This window comes from Belonocnema kinseyi, chromosome 10, assembly GCF_010883055.1.
Source record: "Belonocnema kinseyi isolate 2016_QV_RU_SX_M_011 chromosome 10, B_treatae_v1, whole genome shotgun sequence".
Lineage (NCBI taxonomy): Eukaryota > Metazoa > Arthropoda > Insecta > Hymenoptera > Cynipidae > Belonocnema > Belonocnema kinseyi.
In genome coordinates, this window is record NC_046666.1 from 61055990 (window position 1) to 61079900 (window position 23911).

The 23911-nt window shown below is 26.8% G+C and overlaps 1 protein-coding gene across 5 annotated transcripts; it reads right to left on the reverse strand.

Moving 5' to 3' along the window:
* Nucleotides 1-592: 592 nt before the first annotated feature.
* Nucleotides 593-23911, reverse strand: LOC117181720 (protein ERGIC-53). 5 transcript variants are annotated; one of them, XM_033374667.1, is made up of 11 exons: nucleotides 23707-23911; nucleotides 21276-21332; nucleotides 20935-21205; nucleotides 16349-16448; nucleotides 16154-16265; nucleotides 15898-16069; nucleotides 15598-15788; nucleotides 13170-13366; nucleotides 9161-9357; nucleotides 5825-5892; nucleotides 593-880 (listed from the first exon to the last, which is right to left on the reverse strand). In XM_033374667.1, exons 1-10 carry the CDS (start codon nucleotides 23900-23902, stop codon nucleotides 5856-5858), a joined length of 1530 nt encoding a protein of 509 aa, XP_033230558.1. In that variant the 5' UTR covers nucleotides 23903-23911; the 3' UTR covers nucleotides 593-880; nucleotides 5825-5855. The 5 variants fall into 5 exon arrangements, with proteins under 5 accessions (XP_033230558.1, XP_033230557.1, XP_033230559.1 ...); XM_033374666.1 differs by having other exon boundaries at nucleotides 5818-5892; XM_033374668.1 differs by lacking the exon at nucleotides 593-880 and adding an exon at nucleotides 4763-5730.

Genomic DNA, 23911 nt, shown 5'->3' on the forward strand with positions numbered 1-23911 from the left:
GTCTGAAACAGTTCTTACATCGGGAGTAGAGTGTGTTTTAAATGCATTGAAATCACTTAAAAACTTTTTTAGAATTAGGTCTTCAACATTTTACAATTTCGTTACAAATTGTTACGTATAGGAATCTCGAGAAATTAAACTTGATTTCATAACAGTTTGAAATTTTTGGAAATTCCCAACTATTTATTCAAAATACTTTCTATAATGCGTAAAAATATGTTGCCATCAAGTTTCTCCATTTTTGATATAATAGGTAATTGTAACAAACTATTTTGAATTTAATATATTGAATTATATTGAAAGTAGCCTTTCAAATTTTTAATTGTTTGACAGTTATACCTTTGATAAAATTAATAACTTCACCAAACTTAAGAAACCTTTTTTGCATCCAAAATACTATATGAGAAAAACATTAAATTCTTCAGCTTAAATTATTTTCCGATTTGGTATTCACCTTTGCCAGTAAATTCGATTTTCCCAATATTTTAACAGATTTTCAAATATAAAATAATGTCTTTAAACATTCTCAATTTTCGATTTATCATGTTGGAAGTTTTACAATCGTGCAACCCGAATTTGGAGAAACTCAATACTCAATAAATCTTATTTTTTATGAAAATTGTACAAATTTTTTCTACAATCTACAGTGTATTAATCTGTTAATTAATACAAGTGTCAAGAATTCATCTATACGAATTAGTAAACTTATCCGGGACAATCATCAGTCCACTCTGCTCATTTCATTTGTTCTCTCGTGCCATTTAACGTTGATTATGCTCCTGTGTCGAGTGTCCTGCTTCATAAATCTCAATTTTGACCCCAATAGCTTCACGACATTCAAGTGGAGATTCGGCTGGTTGAATTATATTCAACGCAATTTCTGGAAAGGGAATAATTTAGAAACGACTTACACTGATTCACCTACACCCCGAAACAAAATTTCTTTTAATTATAGAAAAGAATTTGAAGAGACAGAAATAATTTTTTCATTAAATACTGATTGGAGAACTCAAAATAATTATTATTCAAATTTAGAAGAAAGTATTCAATATGAAAAATTAAACGCTATTTATTCTGAAATTTTTAAAATAGGAGTTTTAAATTGGCACTCAACTCGAAGCATTTGAATTCTTTTTTTCATATTTTTTAAATCTTTCTTTTTCATATTTCGAACACAGGGTAGCTACTGATCGGAAAAGCCGGGAATTAGCCTGGGAGTTTGAGCACCGGGAAAAATTGGAAAATAGTTTGGACTTTTGTGAAAGAGAGAATTTTAAATATATGTTTTTACTTTTAGAATTAATACCGTCTTGCTCTTTGGAAAAAATGTGTACAATTATTGCACATAATGTTACCCACCATCTCCGTTAAAATACGAAACATGATTTTATATTTTAAGATTTAAAAATTAATTTTGCGTTAAAAAATGAATGTTCCTTGTATACTACTATGTTTGAAAGAGTATTATTTTTAATTAAAATGTCGATTATCATACTTTTAATCCAGAATTCCTCTCGTTTGATTAAAAATCTAATTACTTTGTTGAACATTTAATTCCATTTTTCGTTAAAATATTTTTTTGATTCAAAATTAATTCTTTTTATTTGAAAAGTCTACTATTATATTTTCGAACGAGAATTCATCTGTTTCAGTTAAAAATTTAATTATTTTGTTGAAAATTCAATTCTTTTCTTAATCATTTTTCGGTGGCAATATTTATTTTTATGTTGAAATTTCGGCACTCTAGATAGAAAATTCATCCTTTTGAACCAAAAACTCATTTTTTATTATAGAAGAAGTCATTTTCGGTTAAAAATTCATATTTTATGGTTGAAAGTGAATTTATTTTATTTAAAAGTCTATTATTATATTTTAGGTACAGAGTTCTTCTCCTCTGTTTGAAAATATAAGTATTTGGTTGAATATTGTATTATTTTGTTGAAAACGTTACTTTTTTCGTAAAGTCATCTTTTTTGTCAAAAAAATCAACTATTTTGTTGGACATTCGTATTTTTTTATAGAAAAATCATCTTTTATGGTTGAGAGTCTACCATCTGCTATCACACTTTTGGTCCAGAATTTATCTCTCTGGATGAAAATTTCTACTATTTAGTGTAAAATGTAATTACTTTCTTGAAAATTCAACTGTTTTATGAAAAAGTCATATTTTTTCGTTAAATGTTCATTGCTTTCATTTAAAAGTCTATTGTTATATTTTGGATTCAGATTTCATCTTTTCTGGTTAAAAATCTTACTATTTGCTGGAAATTTAATTATTTTGTTGAAAATTCATCTTTTGGTAGAAAATACATTTTTTATGCTTGAGAGTTTATCTTTTATGGGTAAAAGTTGATTCTTCTTATTTCAGAACTCATGTCTTTTGGATACTAATTCAACTATTTCGATGAAAATGAAATATATTTCGAGTTGAAATCGTAAGCATATGGTACTTACATTAATGCTCTTTAACTGAATTTACTCCCCCATTATTCCCCATTATTATCAATCAATATTAATTAATTATTATGATCATAAGGGCTTGAATGTCAAGCGGCAAAAATGTGACAATTGACCGGGAAAATCGGAAAATAGCTTGAATTTTTTTAAAAGTTTGAATGGCTTAAATTGAGATACTTTCAAATATCAGAAATTCACAGTTTTAATATATTGAAAATTCTAACATTTTTTTCTTTTGAATTATTTCGAAACTGAAATAAGGAAATTCACACTCTTTTCGAATAAACATAAGGTAACCTGACCATTACTGGGACAGTTAGGCAAAGCTAACCCATATAAACATAATTTTAAAAGAGGGAATTGGAATTTTTTGTATAATAACCGTTATAATAAGTGACTCTAAGACATTATTTGATCGATTAGAACAAAAAGTACATTATTTATTTTATAGTTAATGAATGTAAATGAATATTTTTCAAGCTAGTCAGATCGCCCATTAGTGGGACACGAATTTTGGGGCATATCCTTAAGTGGGACGCCAAATAAGCCAAAACTGGGACAAGGAAAATCTAAGGGAGTTTATCCAAATAAAATGGCACAATTTACTTATAATTGATTATAGAATACATTAAGAAGCAAGTATGGATTGTGATTGCCGTTTAATTATTGATTCTAAAAAAGTTGTTCAAAGTAGTTTATTGAAACCTCAAAAACTGAACCTCTAATTTTGCCAACGGCTTATAGGTAAATAATTTAATAATAACTCATAAATTTAATTTTTTAATATAATTAGTAAGTATGCATTAAAATTTAATATTGTAGAATAATATTATTGATTTACTTGCACATTTAACTATTTGGTAGTAAATTCTGAATTATAATTCATCTTAATTCAAGTTAATACATAAATTGAAAAAAGTATTGAAACAATTTAAATCATTATTTGGTTACAACTTTTATTATTTGGTTGAAAATGTTATTGAGTGAAAAATCAGTTTTGATTAATATTTCAACTATTTTGTTGAAAATTCCTCTTTTTGGTTCGAAAATTTATAATTTCAATTAAAAATTACATTTTTTAGAAAAATGCATCTGTTTTGTTGAAAATGATATTATTATGGTAGAAAATTTAACAATTTTGTTGAAATATATATTTTTTAATCAAAAATCTTATTTGGTTATAAAATCATTTCATGTTTAATTTATAATTAAAACATTTTTTGTTTAAAATACCAACTATTATACTCGTATTTCTTGATAAAATTAATCTTTTTTGGTAGAAAATTAGTCTTTTTTTTAATTCAAGAATTTGTTAGAAAATTTAAGTATTAGATTAACCAAAAAAGTTAAATTCTGATAAAAAATATAATAGTCGATGTTTCAACCAAAAGAGATTTTAATTACATATTGAAAGCAGTCGAATTAATTTTAAAAAAAACGAATTTCCAATCAAACTGCTGAAGCTTCAACCTAAACAGATTAATTTTTAACCACAGTTGCATTTTTGCTCAAGAAAGATGAAAATTATAATTAAAAAGATACGTTTTCAAATCAAAAAGACGAATTTTCAAGAACATAGTTCAAATGTTAATCAAATAAACATTTTTTAGTCAAGTAAACAAAAATCTGTACCAAACTGTTGAATTTTCAAGTCAAAAAGATTAGTTTTCTTCGAAACAGTTATATTTTTAATTTTAAAATATAAATTTTCAACAGAAAAGTTGATTTATGTTAATTACTTACCTAAGTAGTTGGAAAACTTTAAGGTTATAATTGGACGTTTCAATAAACTATTTTAAACTACTTTTTTAGAATAAATAATCAATTGAACGGCAAGTGTCGATCTTAGAAACAATTTTTCTAATATTTTAGTAACCAGTGTGCGAATATGAGACAGTCAGCGACAGCTCGTCCCGGTTCAGGCAACTTCGCCAAAAATTTGTCCGAATGCGGGACATTAAAATATTCATAAGTTATCGAATAAAATCGCTAATAAAGTTATGAATTTTATTCTTAAGCGTATTAAAAATGTGCAAAAACATTACTTTTTCTTTTAGTGTAGGAAATTTCAATACTACAATGCTGTAAAAGTTAAGCGAAAGTTTTGAAATACAAAAAAAATGGCAAATTTTGTATCAGTCCATTCACACAGTTTGATGAATATTTGTGATTATTTTTTACTAAATGTATAACTTGTCCGGAAATCTTCGAAGCTTCTAATTTTTTGAAAAATTCAAAAACATTCATTTTTTAATTCAACCGCTTTCGAATTTCGTCAAGGAGACAAAAACGTATGAAAAGCAAATAATTTTCGAGCTCCCATTTTTATTCTAAGGTTATTCCTTAAACATTTACAATTTTCGATAAACTCTTACAAATGCAAAGAGGTTGATGTAGGATGATTCGTGGAGTGAATTTTCTCATTCTCAAAATTCTTCCACGCTACAGTGACTATCCACATACGACGTTGCTTACACAAATAAATTCTTTACAAATACAACGAAGACGATATACGAGAAATAAACATTCTCGAATTCTCTCTCACACACAAGAATCATTGACCGAATGCAATAGCATTTAGAGTTCGAGCAGGGCTTCTAATCGGATAACCTAGTCTTTAATTCAATTTTATTCAATCTCAACCGACTAGTATACAGAAAAACCACCAAGCTCAAACTCATTCGATTTCTCTCGTACCATAAATCTTGGAACATACACAAGAAAAACTTGACGTAATAAATTCCAAGAATTGGCGAGATTAACGATATGAGGGTGACTGATACGTGATACGTTTTTTTTAACTAAAAAAAAAAAACTGGTAAACACAACTATAACGAAAGGACGTACAAAACCACTCGACCAAGAGTAAAAAAATATATCGCACTTCCCCAAATGTATAAAATTTGCAGATCCCAAGCGATTTTTGAGCATCTGAAAAAACCTTTTGCTGCGTTTAGTTCCCTTTTAAAGTTCCACATTGCACGCAAAAAAGCTAACACTTATTTTCACGGAAGAAATTGATGTACGGAAAGTGTTGCATTAAAATTCATAGATTGGAATTGATAAAAACCAAACTTTAAGTATAAGTAAACATATAAATTGGGTATTAAAATAAAGATTTCATCTCATTTCATTTCATTCGAAGAGGGAATATCGGTTTTTATGACTTCCAGTTAACTTTAGGAACGTTGATAATGCGGAAGAGAAAGTCACTTCATGACGAAGGGCGACCTGAGTTTGGAATTAGGAAACGATCCACTAAGTTTTTGATACCTATGAGGGTACATATAAGAAGACTAAAAGTTACCCTTGTTCGATATAAAAGTTCAGTTTAAGTTCGTACTTAAATTAAATTCTCACCACTCACACTTTCGTTTCAAAGAAACGATTCACTGCTTCTAGTAAAATTTCTTAGCCTGCGCTTCTTTATTGTCTCTGAAAATAAAAAGAAATGGTCAAAAATAATGTTTTAAACGCGAGAAAGCTTATTTAATTACTCTCAAAACTTTCTAAAAACTTTACACAGCAGTATGCGCGGTTACTTCAGCGATTTGAATGGCGACTTTCAAAAAAGAATTTTTTAACGCTTGAAAATTAAAATTCGTAAATGATTTAATATAATTCAACATTATTACTTTACGAAATAGAAAAATTAATATTTAGCACTTAAGATTAAATAGTTTAGAAGTGAAGCTTTGCAAATTATAAAATCATTTAAAATATTTCTTATTTTACAACGAGTAAATTCAACCAAATTTAGTTAACTTAATTTTAATTTCCCACAAAATTGAACAATTTTAAATGTAGTCATTTGAAAGTACATGTTTTAAAACTTTAGAACTTAATTTTTTTAAGTTAATCAAAGCCTTCCTGAATTAAATAACAAGCCTTAAATTATGCCCACTTTTCAAACAAAATTCTTAAAAAATATCAGGGTGGCCGTTTTTACCGATAAAATAAATTTCCGGTCATTTCCCGGTTCGAAAACATTTTTCACGGTCAATGAAATTTAAAAAACGAAACACTAAAGCTAAAAAAGTTTCCATTTGAGGTAATAAAAACTGAGCTGCAAATGAAAGCACTCAAAGTGAAACTCTTAAATTTTGAACTTTTAAAATTGGAATTTAAAAGTTTTTAATAAAAAATTTTTGTATTAAAATGCTCAATAATTTACGCGTATAAAATTAAAAGGTACTAACATTTTTCAATTAAAAAATATATATAAATCCACGTTATCATTTTCATTGCTCTAAATTAAAAAAAACAACCAATAAACTTTAAAATTTTCAAAATTATATAATTTTAAGGAATTTTAAGCTAGTTCCAAAATTTTATTTCAAAATCTTGAGAAATCTAGGAGTTGTTTTAAATTAAAAATTACTTTGGGAATTTGTTCAGAACTTCTAAATATCTGTCAAAATGAATTAAATTTTTCTACAATTTTCAGAAAATCCTGCAAACTTTAGAAAATTTCTTTACAATTTGGATGTATAAATAAAAATTAAACATTTTTTATTTGTAGGCGAAATTTGAGTCATTTTAAGAAATATGTAGAAGTTTTGAAATGATTCAAACTTAATGTAAAACTTCAAATGATAGCCTAATATAAAACAAAATATAGATTTTCGCAGATTTTAACAAAAAAAAATTAGATTTTTGTCAAGAATTGTGAAAGGCTTTAAAAGAATAAAAACATTTCCTTAAGACTCCTAGGAAAATTAAAAATAATTTTTCATTTTGAAAAATTATTTTAAGAGAATATTTAAAAAGTTTTTCAAAGATTTAAACAAAATTTTCAAAAAAGATTCTAGAAGATTATAAGAAAACTTTCTAAAATTTGCATGATAATTTTTCATATTTTTAAAACTCCTAAAAATCCAGGTTTTCTATGTCAAACAATTCAGTTGAAGATTCTTTACGTTTAAATATTTGGCTTCAATTTACTTGCCTTAAATAAAAATTCCAATATTGCTAAATATTCAATAATTAATCTTTTTTAATTAAAAATTTCAAATTGGGTGGATTAAAAATGGAATATTTTAGACTAAAACAATATTTTCAATTTAATAAAATCCTTTAATTAAGAATATATTATTATGAAGCTATTTTTAAGTTGAAAATAGTTTATAAACTTTCAGTCACACGTTCACATTTGTTTAATGACGTAAGACTTTCAAATTGAAACCGTTGAAGTTTTAACGTTAAAATCTGAAAATTCTTAAATTTTAAACTGGTTTAAAATCGTTTTGTCAAATCGTTTTTGTTCACTTTTTATTACTTAAAGTACAGATAAATTTAAAACAAATTTATTTATTTATTAACTAAAAATGTTTTTTATCCAAAATTTTCAACATCAAAGGCTTTTATTTTTTGTTTCTTCAAGTCTTTAAGAAAGCGTTTGAAAATTCTTTAAATTAAAAATGTAAGCTTAGAAATTAAAATTTTAAATGGAAAATTTGTAAAGTTAAAAAATTTTGTATTGCGCGTTTTAAGCTAAATAATAGCATAATTGAAAAACATAAAAATTCAACTAATTATTTAAAAACTGTTGAAATCGAACGTGGAAAGATTTTTCTTCTACAAATTTGTAAAATTCCCGGTAAAAAACAAATTCACTGTCATTTCCCGGTTTTTCCTGGTCCCAAAAAATTCCCGATCATTTCCCTGTATCCCTGTCCAGCGGCCACCCTGAATATTGAAGAATTTAATATTGAAAAATTCTGAATTACCTACCATGATTGATAAATTAATGTTTTAAAATAGTACGATCTTAGATAGAAGCATTTGCAATTAAACAGTTTTTAATTAAAAAGATGGGAAGTATGAAATAAACCACTTAAAATTAGAGTGTTCAAAAACACAAAATCACCCATTGATTACTGCTGCGATTTTTAGAAAAGAAACCCATGCATAAATAATAAAAATATAGTTGATGTCATAATTCTTTTTTTAAATGTAATTATTTGCATATTTGTATTTTTCTTTCCATTTTAGGCAAGTCATAATTTTCATTTAACTTTGATTAAAAGACGCTCGTTATATTCCCTAAGATATTCTTTCCGATTCTTTTTGTTACGCATTTAATAAATAACTAAGCATCACTGAACGTACAATTCCTAAATAACATAATTTCCGTAAAAATTTAATAAATAGAATTGTAAAAACGTTTAAAGGAATAAAATGAACTATTCTTAATTAAAATTTAATGAAAATTACAACTTTTATCTACAATATAAGAGAAAAAAACAAATATTCAAATTATTGGAACCAAAAACATCCTTAATCTTGGACAATGTAACTTTCAAACCATTCCATTTTGATTGTTTTTCTTTTAATTGTTTTTGATTGAAAAGGAATTGTTTGAAATCCGCAAAACTAAAAAATTGTAATTTCAAATTGAAGTCATCAATTGTACTATTTCTAATTTGAAAGAATTAAAACTGATTCGAAATGAGGAAAATTTCTAAATAATTTGGAAGCTACGAAAAATTAATCTGTTTTTAAATAATGGGTCTAGCTTAAAATGTGTGCAAAAAAGCCGCAATTAAAATAACGAAATTTCGGCAAAATCTCGAAGAAATCTAAAAACTTCTGTAACGATTTTTTTTTAAACGCATAATTATAGTATCCGAAACTAGCCAATCAAATCACTAGAAATGATCCATTAAAAAAAGAAGAGCGCATTTTTAAAAAGCAAACTTACTTGTATAAACTATATCCCAAAAGAATGACCATTTGTATTGCTATGAACATCAAAAACATTGTCGTTGTAAGACAATTTTGAGTAGGGCAACTGCCTACTGTGTCTATTTTTTGTTCTTTTTTGTCTCTTTTTAGTTCATTGAGCCCATCACGCATTTCTGAGATCAGTGAGTGATAATCGTAACCCATTGGTTGAACCTGAAAAACAAAATTTACAAGATTTTAAACCTTAATAAATTTTTATCTAATTTTGAATATTTTAAACTGAATTTCATTAAACAAGTTCGAGAGCGCCCATTAATTACATACGGATTGGGGGGGGGGGGTCCCCTAGAGAATTTCCGACATAAGTTTCCGCTTTCCAATTTACTTTTTATATTTGCGGCTGATTCTGAACCAATTCAAAAAAAACATTATACATTTCTAAAATTGCTACTATTTAAAACATTCTTTCTACAAAAATTTTAATAAAAAGCGTACTGTTATACATATGACATTATTTGTTGTATCACTTTTTTTCGATGTAATATTTCACATTACATACTTTCATTGCAAATTTTTGAAATCCGGCGAATTTTTTTCAAAATTTTGTAAATCTCTGAAAATAAAAATGATGTGAATTGTTCTTGAAATCCTATGAATTACAGATATTGTACCTAATATCTTGGAATTCCTTTAAAACGACTGAGCTCCGTGGAAATATCTTTAGAAAAACTGTGGAAAAAACCATAAAATTCTTTCAAATTCGAAATAATTTAAATCCTGTATAAATATAATTTAAATCGTTCATTCAGTAGAAATCTCCCATAATCTCTGTAAATCCCTTAAAATATATTAAATTCCATTAAAATATATAAAAAGCCATTACCATTCTTCGAAATCGCTTAAAATCTTTTATAATATTCGGAAATATTCAAAATACCGTTAAATTTTGTTTAAATCTTACGAAATCGTCTAAAATCTGTGGATATACTTTGGAATGTTTTGAAATCTTCCAAAATCCGATAAAATTCTTTAAAATCCCTTTGAGTCTTCGAAATCCCAATAAAATGCCCTATCATTCTTCCAAATTTTTGAAAATACTTCGGGATCTCTTGAAATCCTTTCGAAATTCTGTGACTTGTTTTTAAAATATTTAAATCTCTTAAAATCGGTTGAAATTGTTGAAATTCCGTGAACTATTTAAAAATATTACGAGGCCCCTTGATATGTTTGAAATCACTTTAAAGCCCAGTAAAATCTTGCAAATGTGTAGGAATCTTTCCGAATCTCTTGAAATTCCATAAAATAGATGAAATTCCACTAAAATCTTTGAAACCCCATTAAAATTCCTTGAAATCACTTCAAATCCTCTATAATACTCGGAAATCGTTTAGAATTTTATCAAATCTTTTGTAATCTTACGCAATACTCTAAAATCTGTAGAAATAATTTGCAATGTTTTGAAATTGCTTAAAATTCTTTTTTTTTAATTCCGTAAAATCATAAAAACCCCTTTAAATCTCTTAAAATTTCTTAAAATACTTTAAAATATTTGAATCTTCAAAGTCCCATTAGAATGCCCTGAAATTCTTTGAAATCCCGTGACTTCTTTCGAATATTTAAAAATTTCTTAAAATATTTTCAAAGCAGTGATGCATGCTGATCATTTCTAAACAAAGACCAGCCCTAATCAGATGGAATTAATCTCTAATTTCTTGAAATCTCGGTTACAGTTTAAGTAATTGATACATTCTTTATATATTGAGGAAAAAATATAGAATCTTACGTAATAAGGGGGGGGGGGGTCTTACCAATCTTATGAATCCTTGCAATATTGGGAGGGCTCTAAAATTTCAGTAATCGTGCTGACGTAATTAATGCACGCTCTTTTATCAAATCATTTTTCAGGGTGTCTAGCGATTCTTAGGGACAAAATTCAAGGTCTTTTCCAGGTTAAGAAATACAAATTTTCCAGGTCTCCTTTTTTACATCAAATAATGAAATAAACGTTTGTCATACATTTAAAAAATTGAGCCATTTCATTTTTTTTATTGGCCAAAAATTTCTAAATAAAGCCGAATCGTATAAATAAACAAATTCTTAATTTTTTTGCGAATATGAGTCGTCTTTGTGAAATATTAAGAAATATTTTTAAATCCTTGTAATGCCTTTGAAATCATTGAAATCTTTGTGAAATCCTTTGAAATCTTTGTGAAGTATTACAAACCTTAGTGAAAGCTTGAAATTTCGGTGAAATCTTTGAGAAATCTTTTGGCATTTTTCAAAGCTTTTGTAAATTCTTTAAAATTATTGAAATCTTTTGAAATATTTTGAAATCCTTATGAATTCTTTAAAGAAATTGTGAAATCTTCTCTAAGTTTTTTGTATTCGTTTGAAATCACTGGAATATTTGAAATATTTGTGAAATCTTTATGAAATTTGTTATAATTATTTAAAATCACTGGAATATTTGAAATCTTTGCTCAATCTTTTGAAATCTTATAAAAAATGTTGATATCGTTTAAAATATTTTTAAATCTTTGAAATCTGTTGTACCCTTCTTGAATTCTTTTAATTCCTTGAAAGCTTTGAAATCTACGAAAACTTTGTGCATTTTTTTTTAGATCTTTATAAAATCTTTGAAATATTTTTGAAATGTTTCTTTAATCTTAGTTCGTGAAATCTTTTCTGTTCGTTTGAAATTATTAAAATCTTTTCAAATTTCAACATTTTAAAGTCGTTTAAAATCTTTGAAATGGTTTCAAAGCCTTGAAATCTAATGTTTTGAAATCTTTATGAATGTTTTATGAAATCCTAGGAACTTTTGTGAAATCTTTTGACATATAAAACATTTTGAAGTTATTGAAAATCTTTGTAATGTTTTGAAATCTTTAAAATATTTTTGTTTTAAAATCTTTGTGCAATGTTTGAAATCTTAGCGAAACGTTCGAGATCTTTATGAATCTTTTGAAATTTTTGTGAATTCGTTGGAATTATTAAAATTATAACTAATCTTAGTGAAATCTTTTGGTATTTTCTAAAAAAATTTGAAGTCCTTTAAAATCTTTGAAATGTTTTGGAATCTTAGAAATGATGTTTAATATGCCCTTTATAAAATCTTTAAACTCTTTTGTAAGTTTTAAAATCTTTGTGGAATGTTCTAAATCTTTGGGGAATTTTTGTGAAAAAATTTTAATCTAGTGTACTCGCCTTTTTTGAATGTTTGAAATCTTTGCGAAATGTTAATAAAATCTTTATTGAATCTTTGCTGGGAAAATATTTTATATTTGTGGAAGTCATTGAATTATTTTAAATATTTTGAAATCTTCTAAAATGTTTTAAAACTTCTTGAAATCGTCTCAAATTTTTTTAATCTTTGAAATCTGGTGTTTCCATCCTTTAAATCTTTAAAGTTTTAAAATGTTTGTAAAATTTCTCTGAAATCTTTATTGAATTTTGGCGTGCGCGCCTTTTTTTAAATTCCTAAAATCCGTGAAATCTTTATAAAAAGATATTTAAAATATTTTGAAATGTTTGAAATATTTTGAAATCTTTAGAAATATTTTGTAACCTTTTGAAATCTGCTGTACACTCAAAAACCGAGTGGTCAAACCCTCGAAAAATCGGTTGTATGGCCATGGCTTATTCTAATTCTGAAACTGAATTAACATCGAAATTTTAAACTACTAATTTCTATAATTTCTAAGTTGAACACCTCAACAAAAAGTACGTTGAAATATCTTGATTTATTCTGTATTAAACAAAAGATCAATTATATCTTGACGAATAACAACATTTTCAGCAGCAAGATTTTTTCTAAACGACATATTTCTTTCATAATAGGGTAAAAGATTTAAATTACACTTCACATTTCGACAAAATTACTGTTTTAAAAGAAAAAAGAAGAATTAAAATTGCAGGTTTTCGTGAAAAAAATCAAGGAGATTTCGAGGTTTTCAAGGTTTTCAAGGTCACTAGACACCCTGTTTATTTTACTTTTTAACTCCATGATACAAATAAAAAAATACCTGTGCAGTTGGGGCACGAGCTTGATTAGTAAGAATATTGTCCGTCTTGGAACTGACTTCTCCCACGAAAGATCTTATCTCTCGAGCTGCATTTATAATTAAGTTTTGATTATTCAGTACAGCATCAACTTCTTGTCTTCTAATTGTATCTATAAGCTGAGGAGGTTGACCAGGTTGTCCACCAGGGACTTGAACACCTGGAAAATCAATTTTCATTACCGCCATGTAATATTGATTCTAAACTTCACAGTATTTTCCCTATTCCCTTTTTTCTACCTTTTTAAAAGAATCCCTCTTTTTCCCCTGTTTTCAATAAACTTCCCCCTTTTATCGGTTTTTCGCTTTAATTCGAACTGAATTAATAGATCTCAATAAATAAAGACCACTATTTTTGGTCGAAAAGTCAATCACTTGGTTCAAGTGAATTTTTATTGTAAAATGAATCTGTTTTGTTAAAAAAATCCAACTACTATACTTTGTCGAAAGTGGAACCACTTTACCAAAGATTAATTTAATTGGTTGAAGATTTCTCATTTCAGCTAAAAATTTATCTCTTTGGTTTGAAAATTAACTATTTTGTCAAACATTCGTCTTTTTGGGCTAAAAATTTAACTATTTTGTTGACAAGTCATCTCTTGTTTGAAAGTTTAGCTATTTGATTGTAAATGCAAACTTTTTGGTTAACAAAAAATCATTTTCAATATTTTATCTATTAATTTATAAATTCATCTCTCTTGGTAGCAAATAAACTTTTTTTTTTAATTCCTCTTTTCCGGTTGAAAATTCAACTACATGGTTGAATTTTTAATAACTATGTTTAAAAATCATTTTTCTTGTTAATGATTTATCTTTTTGGTTGAAAATGTACCCATTTTGATAACAATTCGTTTTATTTTGTTCGTTTAAAATCATATTTTTTCCACTGAAAATTTCACTATTCCCTTATCGATTTAATATTTATCCTTTTTAGTTGAAATTCATGTATTTTGTTTACAATTCGCCTTTTTTGAACAAAATTAATCTTCTTGATTTAAAATTCAATTATAATGGGTTTGAGGTATAGTAATTTTGTTAAAAATCCACTTTTTAAATGAAAATTAAGTCTTTAAATTGTTTTTTAATTAAAGTTTTAACTACTTTGTAGGGAATTCATTTTTTAGTTGATAAAAAGTTATCGCTTTAACTCAAAATTGAACTGTTCCATTTTTTGTTAAAATTTATTATTTCTAATTGAAATTCAAGCATAAATTTAGTTAAAAATTCATGTGCTGTGTCGAAAATTCGTCTTTAATTGGATGAAAAGTAATCGTTTGAATTCGAAATTTAACTATTACATTTTTGTTGAAATTTCTGTTTAGTTCAGAATTCAACTATTTGGTTGAAAATTTATGGATTTTGTTAAATATTTGTCTACTTTTTTTGGTAGAAAATTAACAAAAAATAATTTTCAATAATTCACCTAATAGTTTACAAATTTCTCTTTTCTGGTTGAAATTTTAAATACTTGGTTGAATTTTGAAACACTATGTCTAAAAATAATTTTTCTTGTTAAAGATTTATCTTTTTGGTTGAAAATTTAACTATTTTGTTAACAATTCGTTTTTTTTTTGTTCCTTTAAAATCGTACTCTTTCCACTGAAAATTTAACTATTCCATTATCGATTGAATATTGATCCTTTTTACTTGAAATTCAACTATTTTGTTGAACTAAAACCTCAACTATTTCTTTGGAAATTCATGTATTTTGTTTAAAATACGGTTTTCATCAAATAAAAATTAATCGTTTTAAAAGAAAATTTAGCTATTTCATTTCTGGTTAAACTTTTATTTTTTAATGATAATTCAACTATTGGGTTTTAAATAAATTTCAAACATTTTCTTAGAGATTCATTTTTTATTTGATAAAAAGTTATCGTTTTTACTAGAAAGTGAGCTGCTCTATTTTTTGTTAAAATTTATCGTTTTTAGTTGAAATTCAACGCTGAAAAGTAATCGTTTGAAAATTCATGGATTTTGTTAAATATTCGTCTACCTGTTTTGGCAGAAAATCAATCTTCTTAGTTGAAAATTCTTTCTGTTTTGCTTCAATTTCAACCGTTTTTTTATTCATCATTTCAGTTAAAAATTCATATTTTTTATGAAAATTCAACTATACTTAGTTGAAATACTTTATTAAAAAAAATTTTTTTTCGTTGAAAACCCATCTTTACAGTTTAAAATTCATCTCATTGTTTGCCAAATTTACTATAATATAGAAAATTCTTTTTATATTTAATTCAATATGACACCTACAAGCATTTTACTTAAAAAAATTTATACCTCAATGATTTTCCTACTTTACTGACATTTTTTTTGCAATAACTGACGTCCACGGGAATTGAGAGATCGAGTAAAAAATTGAGAAATTAAATAAATTGTCTGGACTTACCACCGACTTGAATTTGAGACATCAGACTCAAAGTTCTTTCTTGTCTTCCGACAATTTCATCGAGTTTTTTGTGCATTTCACGCATCACATCAAACATTTGACCCTGACCCGCAAATATTTGACGCAATTCTCTGGTATTGTCTGACTCGAACCATTCGTCGTATTCATCTTTCTTTTCATCTGGATGGTCCCTAAGTTGATCAAATAAATTTTCGTTTACTCATATTTTTACATTTTCATTTGAGAAAAATTTGCGGAGTTGTAAATTAATTAAATACTTCAGAAATAATTATTTCTTACTTGTGATATTCTTCCTTTTGCAGATCCAATTTTTTCTGATATTCCTGGTACTCTTGACTCAGTTTAGCTTCCTCCTCATTTGAAACTTTTTGTGTATCTTGAGTCATTTGACCAGGAACTTGAAGTGATGTCGTTAAAAAGTGTAAAACGTCGTGATCATCAGCCAATCCACCTGTAAATAATTATAAAACGATCGAATCTGATTCTTACCAATTCTGATTAAAGAAGAAACTCATTAATTTTCGTTGAAAATTACCGGTGGCAGCGGAGACACCGAAATATCCATTTTTGGGTAGGTAAACGTTCTCAACACGCATACAAACTTCATAATCGTGTTCATTGTTCGTCATTCCATTGTGGAAAAGAACCTGTAAAACGCTCAAAATGAAATGAAAAAAATTAATTGCAAAGAAATTTAATTTTTTGCAAAATAAAATAATTCGTCACGAACCGTCAAAGTATTTTGATAATATTCAATCCTTGCTCGAGTAGGGAAAGGTTTGTTACGGAAGTCCCGCAGGCATCCCGCTAAGAGTTGGTTGGAACCATCGCTTGAATAAAAAAATATAATCAATTGTCTCTCCTGAATTAAGGGGGGAATGGGGATAATGCATGACAAAAAAACGATTTTTTATGAATTTTTTAAGAGATCTGGTTAAAGTAAATTTATTTAAAAGTTTTGCAGGTTAAACAGTATTATTTTTTAAATAATTAGTAATTTTTTTGTAGAAAAATATCGTGAAATAAGCCAGTGACAGAGCATTTTAGAGTACGCCTCTTGGAAAAGATGATTTGCGGTTCCAGTGATATCTCACCGTAGATTTATCGGAAATCAAACAACGTTAATATAAAAAAATTTTAACAAAATTATCGTTGGGGGGAGGATTTTCAGATGTAGAAAAAGTTTACCAAGTTTGAGAAGGATCGGTTCAGTAGTTTTTGTAAAATCGCTGGAACGTACTTTTAAAAAGTGGTTTCGAGAAAAACTCGTTTAAAGTTTTAAACATTGAAAAAGTGAAGACAAAAATTAATTTTTTAACGATTTCAGGTCCTTCTTTTTTTTATTACACTGTGCACACTTCACGAATGTAGAAAGTGTAGTGAAAACTAATAAAAATTCAATTATTTTATAATATTTTTCATTGTGTTCTGGCACGTTCCTATATTTTCAAGAGCAGCTACGGTTTATGAGGAGGGCCGGCTTTAAATCTATAACTTCAAGAGTTCTGCTCCAAATGATTTAAAATTTTGACACAATATTTTAAAGATATTTTATATACACACACACACACACACACACACACATATATATATATATTCAATTGCTTATCCCACATTCCACCTTAAGAAATGAAGCTAAAGATCAAACATTTTTTGCTTTCGAGTTGAGGATACATTTTATTGTGAATTTTTGACAGCTTACAACAATTTTCTAATTTACAATGAGATTCAAATACCATATATTATTATCATTATTGTTAAACTAACACAGGGTATCAACTCAAATTCTGAAAAAAATGTCCTGACATTTCAAGATTTTTCCAAGTATAATATTTGGGTACATTGATTTAAAAAATTTTTTAAAATGAATTTCGAAATTTTTTTAAAATTATATTGTTTTGCAACGTATACGAATATAATATACGAATGTATGCAAGTTCGCAAGTTTATTATAAATAAGGTTTTTCTAGTCCTTTTAAACATCTAATTATATAAAAATGGTGCGATTCATATGTACACGTAAAATAAAATAACTGTTTTTTTTATTTGTGAAAGTAACTTTATAAAAATGAAATAACTTTGTAAATTTTATCTTTATGCTTGAAATTCAGCGCATATATAATTTATTTATATTTTGAATCAAAGCTATTTTCCTGACATTAATGAAAGTGTTAAAAAGAAGATGGATTTTGATCAGTGTAAATCCTGTTACATTTGCAAATAAAAAAACATCGCTAGTTAATTTTATATTATCATTTTTGTTTTAATTGCAAAGCACACTCGAAAAAATTCCTTGATTATACCAAAAATTCCCGGAAACATTTCGCTGTACAATTAGCCATAGAATATGAATAAAAAAAATTAGTTTTTAAATTTCAATCCCATAAACCTATTTTATAGGGTCACAGCCAAAATAATTGAAAAATTAAGATAAAATTAGTACTTTCTGTATTACATATTACTTTCTACTTAGTTAGAACATAGCGGATTTTTTCTGAAATTTTAAACTTGCTTTCCACTTCTTAGTTAAAGCGTGACAATAATCAATCAAAATTATCAAAAATAATTGGTCAAACGATTGTTATTAATAAATTTGTCCCCTTTGTTCACTTTTTAATAAGAGTAAGGTGATAATCCATTCAAATAAACAAAAAAATTTTTAAAGAAATTTATTATTATTTTTAATAATATTCTCTTTGAACAATGTTAGGGAAATGTGTTTTTTTTTCTGAAATTTTCAACTTTGCGTCCACTTTTTACTTAATGCGAGGTAATATTTAATTCAATTAACAAAAATAATCGTTTCAACAAATTATTATTGTTAAAAACTATATTTTCCTAACGTAATAATAGTTGTGCTTTTTCTGCGACAATTTTTAAATGTTTATCTACTTCTTACTTAGAGTAATGCTAGAATGTTGCGGCCTTTTCTTAAATTTTTAACTTTTCTTTGATTTTTTATTTATGGAAAAATAATAAATGAACATCAATGAGATTAATTTTTTAAAGACTACTCCATTTTCTTCGGAATGAAGTGTTTTCACTCTTTTGATGATGTTTGAAAAATATTAATTTAAACAAAGATATTCTCAGTAAGCTCAATTTTATCCATATAAAAAAAAATGATTCTCATTCTTGTTTATTATTTGTTCAGTACTAAAATGTCAATGCAAAGTAAAACATTTCAGTCATACATACCCAATAAAAAATGATGTAAGCAATTATTTCTGAGTAACTGCATTAATTATTACCTCAGCTTTCGTGGAAAGTTTACAAAAAGTTAAAATTTTCAGTAACAATAGCAACTTTCTAGCATTATACTGAGAAAATATTGTTATAAATAATAATACAGTGTTTAAAATATTACTTTTTTTAACTTTAATTCAATATTGCCTCGCTCTAACTAAAAAATTGCAACATTCAGAAAAGACCGCGTCTATAAACAACATTAAATTGTTTAAAAAAATTATTTGAATATCAATAGAAAGTAATATTTGATATATTATAAACAATTTATACTACAAGAAACCGCAAAATTACAAAAATGAATATTTTATGGGAAATACGCCTCTTGTGAGACCTTTAAATACCATTTTTTCCTATTTAAAAAAGTGCAGTAATTTTTTTGTTCATTCGAACAACCTTGGGAAGCGGAGAGATGCGTAAAGCTTGGGAAAAATAATTTCCAATTCATTTTTGGACCACCCTTGCAAGGTGTCTACTTAAATGCTGGGAAAAAATTCCCTAACATTTCCAGGTTTTTTCAAGCTACCTCAAGATTTTTTCAGGTATAATTTCTCATAAAATGTATGTTTTTTAGTCCTTGTAAATATAAAGGTTTAAAATAGTACTATTCATATGTAAAATTGAATAACTTGTTTTCATTTGTGAAAGTAACTAAATAGGTGAGGAAGAAAATTATGAGACTTTTCAGGAAAATCTTGAAATACATTCTTTTAAGTAAAATTTATGTGGGTAGCTATATTGAATTCAATTTAAAACGCTTAAAATGCATAGGTTTTCAAGTAAAAATAGTGCATTTTCAACGAGATAAATGAATTTTTAACCAAATAGTTGAATTTTCGACCAAATGTTTCAGATACAACTATAAAAGATCATTAGTCAACCAAAAATGGAACAGTTACATTTTTAATTCAGAAATAATTTGTCAACAAAAAAATAAAACGAATTTTCAACAAAATAGTTACATTCTCAACCAAAGTAATGAATTTTCAACTAAAACGATGTATCTTTAACTAGAACAGTTGGATTTTAAAACAGAAACCTGAATTGACATCCAAGAATATCATTTTTTCACCAAAAAAGACGAAATTTCAACAAAACCCTTCAATTTTTAACGATAAAAGATACAAAAAATAATTTTCAACTAAAAAGTTAAGTTTTCAACAATAAAATTTGAATTTTTAACAAGTGTTTCACTTTCAACCAAGCAGTTGAATTTTAACCCAATGAGAGAATTTTTAACTAAGATGATGAAACTTTAACTGGAATAGTTGAATTTGCAACAAAGGAGATTAAATTTCTCTAAAAAAGACAAATTTTCAACCAAAAATAGAATAATTAAATATAAAAAAAAATTCCACAAAGTAGTTACATTTTCAACTAAAGTGATGAATTTTCAATTAGAATCATGAATCAACTGAAATAGTTGTATTTTTAAACAAAAAGATGAATTTTCAACTAATACAATTAATCTGTAACTGAAAAGGTTGAATCTTCAACCAAACAGATGAATTTTAAACTGTAATGATGGAATATTGAACTAGAATAGTTAGATTTTTATTCAAGAAATTCATTTTCAACAACAAAAAAGGTTTCAATTTTTAATTAAAAAACAGTTAAATACAATAAAAAAAGACGAATTTTCAACAAGAGCTGATTTTTTAAGCAAAAACATCATGTTTCAACAAAATACATAAATTTCCGATAAAGTACGTGAATCTCTAACAAAAAAGATATTTTTTCAACCAAAAATAGAACAGTCGAATTTTCAGTTTAAAAAAATATATAATAAATTTTCAAGTAGAAAAACAAATTTTCTAAAAAAATGTTAAATCCATTAATATGCTGCTACTTTAACGCATAAAATATAATTTTTATTTACTTTTAATAATATTAAAACTTTTAAAAAAATTGAAACACATTGTCGAAAAGCTTCCCTGATATTACAAAAAATTCCCTGACATTTACATGTTTTTCCAGATATAAAAATTCCCTGACAATTCCAGGTTTTTGAGGTGAATAGACACTCTATAATAGTATTTAAAAAGATGTAATGATTGCTTTTATATTTACTTGGAGTGGTCGAACATCTTTGTGCCATCATTGAGAACAGCCATAATGTATGGATTGTTGTGCTTGTTGTCATTGTCGAAAGAATCAAAGAAAATACCAAGCCCATTCCATTGATCGGAACTTCCAAAAACTGTGCCGTTATAAAGTCCTTTATTGCTCGTGTACCAAAATGCCAAACCATCGGCACCAACTCTTCCCCGACCAGTTATCCGGAAGACAAGGTCGACCTCCCACCAATCAAAATTAATCGGCTGCTTCGTCCAAATTGCCCCTAAATTTTTTCAATCGATCATGATTTCATTTTACATGAAAAAAATATCACGTAAATACAAATTCTTTACCTTTTTGACTCCTGAGTGATGGGGCAACCCTAACATTCTCAGAACTGGCAATTGCATCTGAAAACAAAAATTTGGGCATAAAGGATCGGTTTTAACAGTTTACTGAATAGCCCTAAATCCCAGAATACTCCAAGTGATATTTCCAACCCTATAATAATATTTTTTCCAACTGAAGACCACCCCTACCAGTTTCATCTGAACAAATCCGGGGAAGATAAATTCTCAACCCCATGATAACATTCAACAACCCCCGAAAACTAACCCAGCCACTTTTTCTTTTTGAGGTTTTTCTAAGTAATATTATTCTTTTTTGAGGGCTTTCAAATATTAGTTCTTTTTACTAAAACAAAATTGCTATTCTGTTAAAAAACTTGAAAGCTTTTTACATATTTTTTATTCATTTAGGTTTACACTTCTTATTAGGCATTTCAAGATTTTAGCTAAATTTCTAGTTTTAATTACTTAAAAATAATTTAAAACCTTTTTTTCAAAATCGAAAGATTCGAACCGGTAAGTCTGTCATATTCTGGTTAAAATTCCACTTTATTGATGACTAAGTTCTTTTATTTTAATTATGCCAGAACTATACAATTTTCCCTTTAAAGGGTTGATTGATCTCGAAATTCTGCATAACATAAGCCCAGGATGAAGCCAATTTGTCCATTTTTAAGTGGATATTGCACAAACAGTGTAAAGTTCAATTTTTTCGTAAACGTTCAATAACTTCCGAAATAATCATCATTTTTCATTATTCTTGGGCTAATTTTGAAGCTATTTTTTCACCGTATCACAACAGCTTATGAGTATAAACCATAAAAAAGTTTCTTATCGAATTGCAAGAACTTTAAATTGTAACAAAAAAATTGGAAACATTTTAATACTCTTTGTGGTAACAAAAATAGTTTTATAGAGTATGTAAAACATATAATCATGAACTTTTCTATGAAATGCCCTCAAAATATATCATCATTTTATTTTTATTCTCATTTGTCTACAGATAAGATATTTTCAAATGTTCCCATCTTTTTTGTTACAACTTCAAGTTCTTGCAATTTGACAACTAAAATTTTAATATACTCATAAACTGCTGTGGTACAGTGAAAAATAGCTATAAAGATGAGCCCAAGATCATTGAAAAATGTTGATTATTTTGGAAGTTACTGAACATTTAAGAAAACATTGAAATTTACACTCGTTTTGTAATATCTGTACTTAAAAAATAGACATCGGCTTCATCATGAGATGATTTTATACAAAATTTCGAGAGCAATCAACCCTTTAAAGAGAAAATTCTTTACCTGTAGCATAATTAAAATTAGGAAAACTTAATCAATCATCAAAGATGCACTGTACGAAGACTTTTGCTGTCCATTGTATTTCTAAAGTTTCTCTAATATTCAAGGCATCCGAATTTGAATTAATTAAAACTCTCCTGTTACTATATTTTTTATTAAAATTCAAGTAGTTCTTGAATTAAAAAATTGTGAAATATAATTTTATTATAAATGAGATAAACTTTAGTTTCGATTCTTTTCAAACTTTAATTCCCTGAGTTTTTTATATCTATTTTTTATTTGTAGCTATTAGTCTAAAGTAATATTTGAGATCGAAAATTGAAATCCATTCTTTTAAATAGTGCATTGTGCAATGCTGGATACCTGCAGAAGGCGAATGACCTAAAAAATGTGCCAACGTCAACAATTAATTGAATTTAATCTGCCATCATGTATAGGTTAACACGTTCGATTTTTGAATTGAATTAAATTTAATCAGTCTGAAAATTATTTTGTTCATATATTAGATAAGATTATTTATATTAGATATATATCCTAATAATTCGCTCCGAAAAAAACACGCATTATATTTAATTTTTATTTTCATTTGTCGAAATAGAAAATCAAAATGAAAATACCACATCTGCAATGTGCTCCAAAGAAAGAGAAAATCGTAAATGAAAAAAGAAAAAATAACAATAATAATACATCTTAATAAAATATTACATAAATATACTTACGAGTTAAAATCCTAAATTTATCTATTTAACTTGTTCAGGTAAGCAATTTAAAAAAAACATACAAAAATAACAAAACACCCTCAAGGCATAAAAAAACACTTGCTTTTATTGTTCTTCTAAAAAAACGCGTTTAAAAAGTAAACAAAGAAATTATACTCAATTTTTCAAACACATGCTGTCAAAATGGTCCAAAAGCCGGGGAATAACATACGGTAGTGTGAAAGTGACAAAAACGTAATAAAAAAAAGCTACTGTTTGCGGAATGAATTAAAAGAGTAAATGGAATTGAGGTTAAAGATCCAGCAATTGGTAAACAAGAGTCTAAGTCTATAATTTGAAGGGAAAGAATCGAAAGTCGAAAAGAAAAGGGAAACATACGGGAGATTGGGAAATTGGTTAGGTTTGTGTTCTACTCACTTCCACCATATTCCCAAAAGGGCACACTTCCATCCCTTTGCGCGAGATACGGCGGCTTAAATGAATATTTATATTCGAATTTACGATGAACCAAGTTCGCAAAAATCGCGGAAAACGCGAAAAATACGAGGAAAACCACGAGCCACCTCACTTCAGCAGCCATCATCATTTTGGATTTCGGCCTGTTTCCGACCATTCAACACAA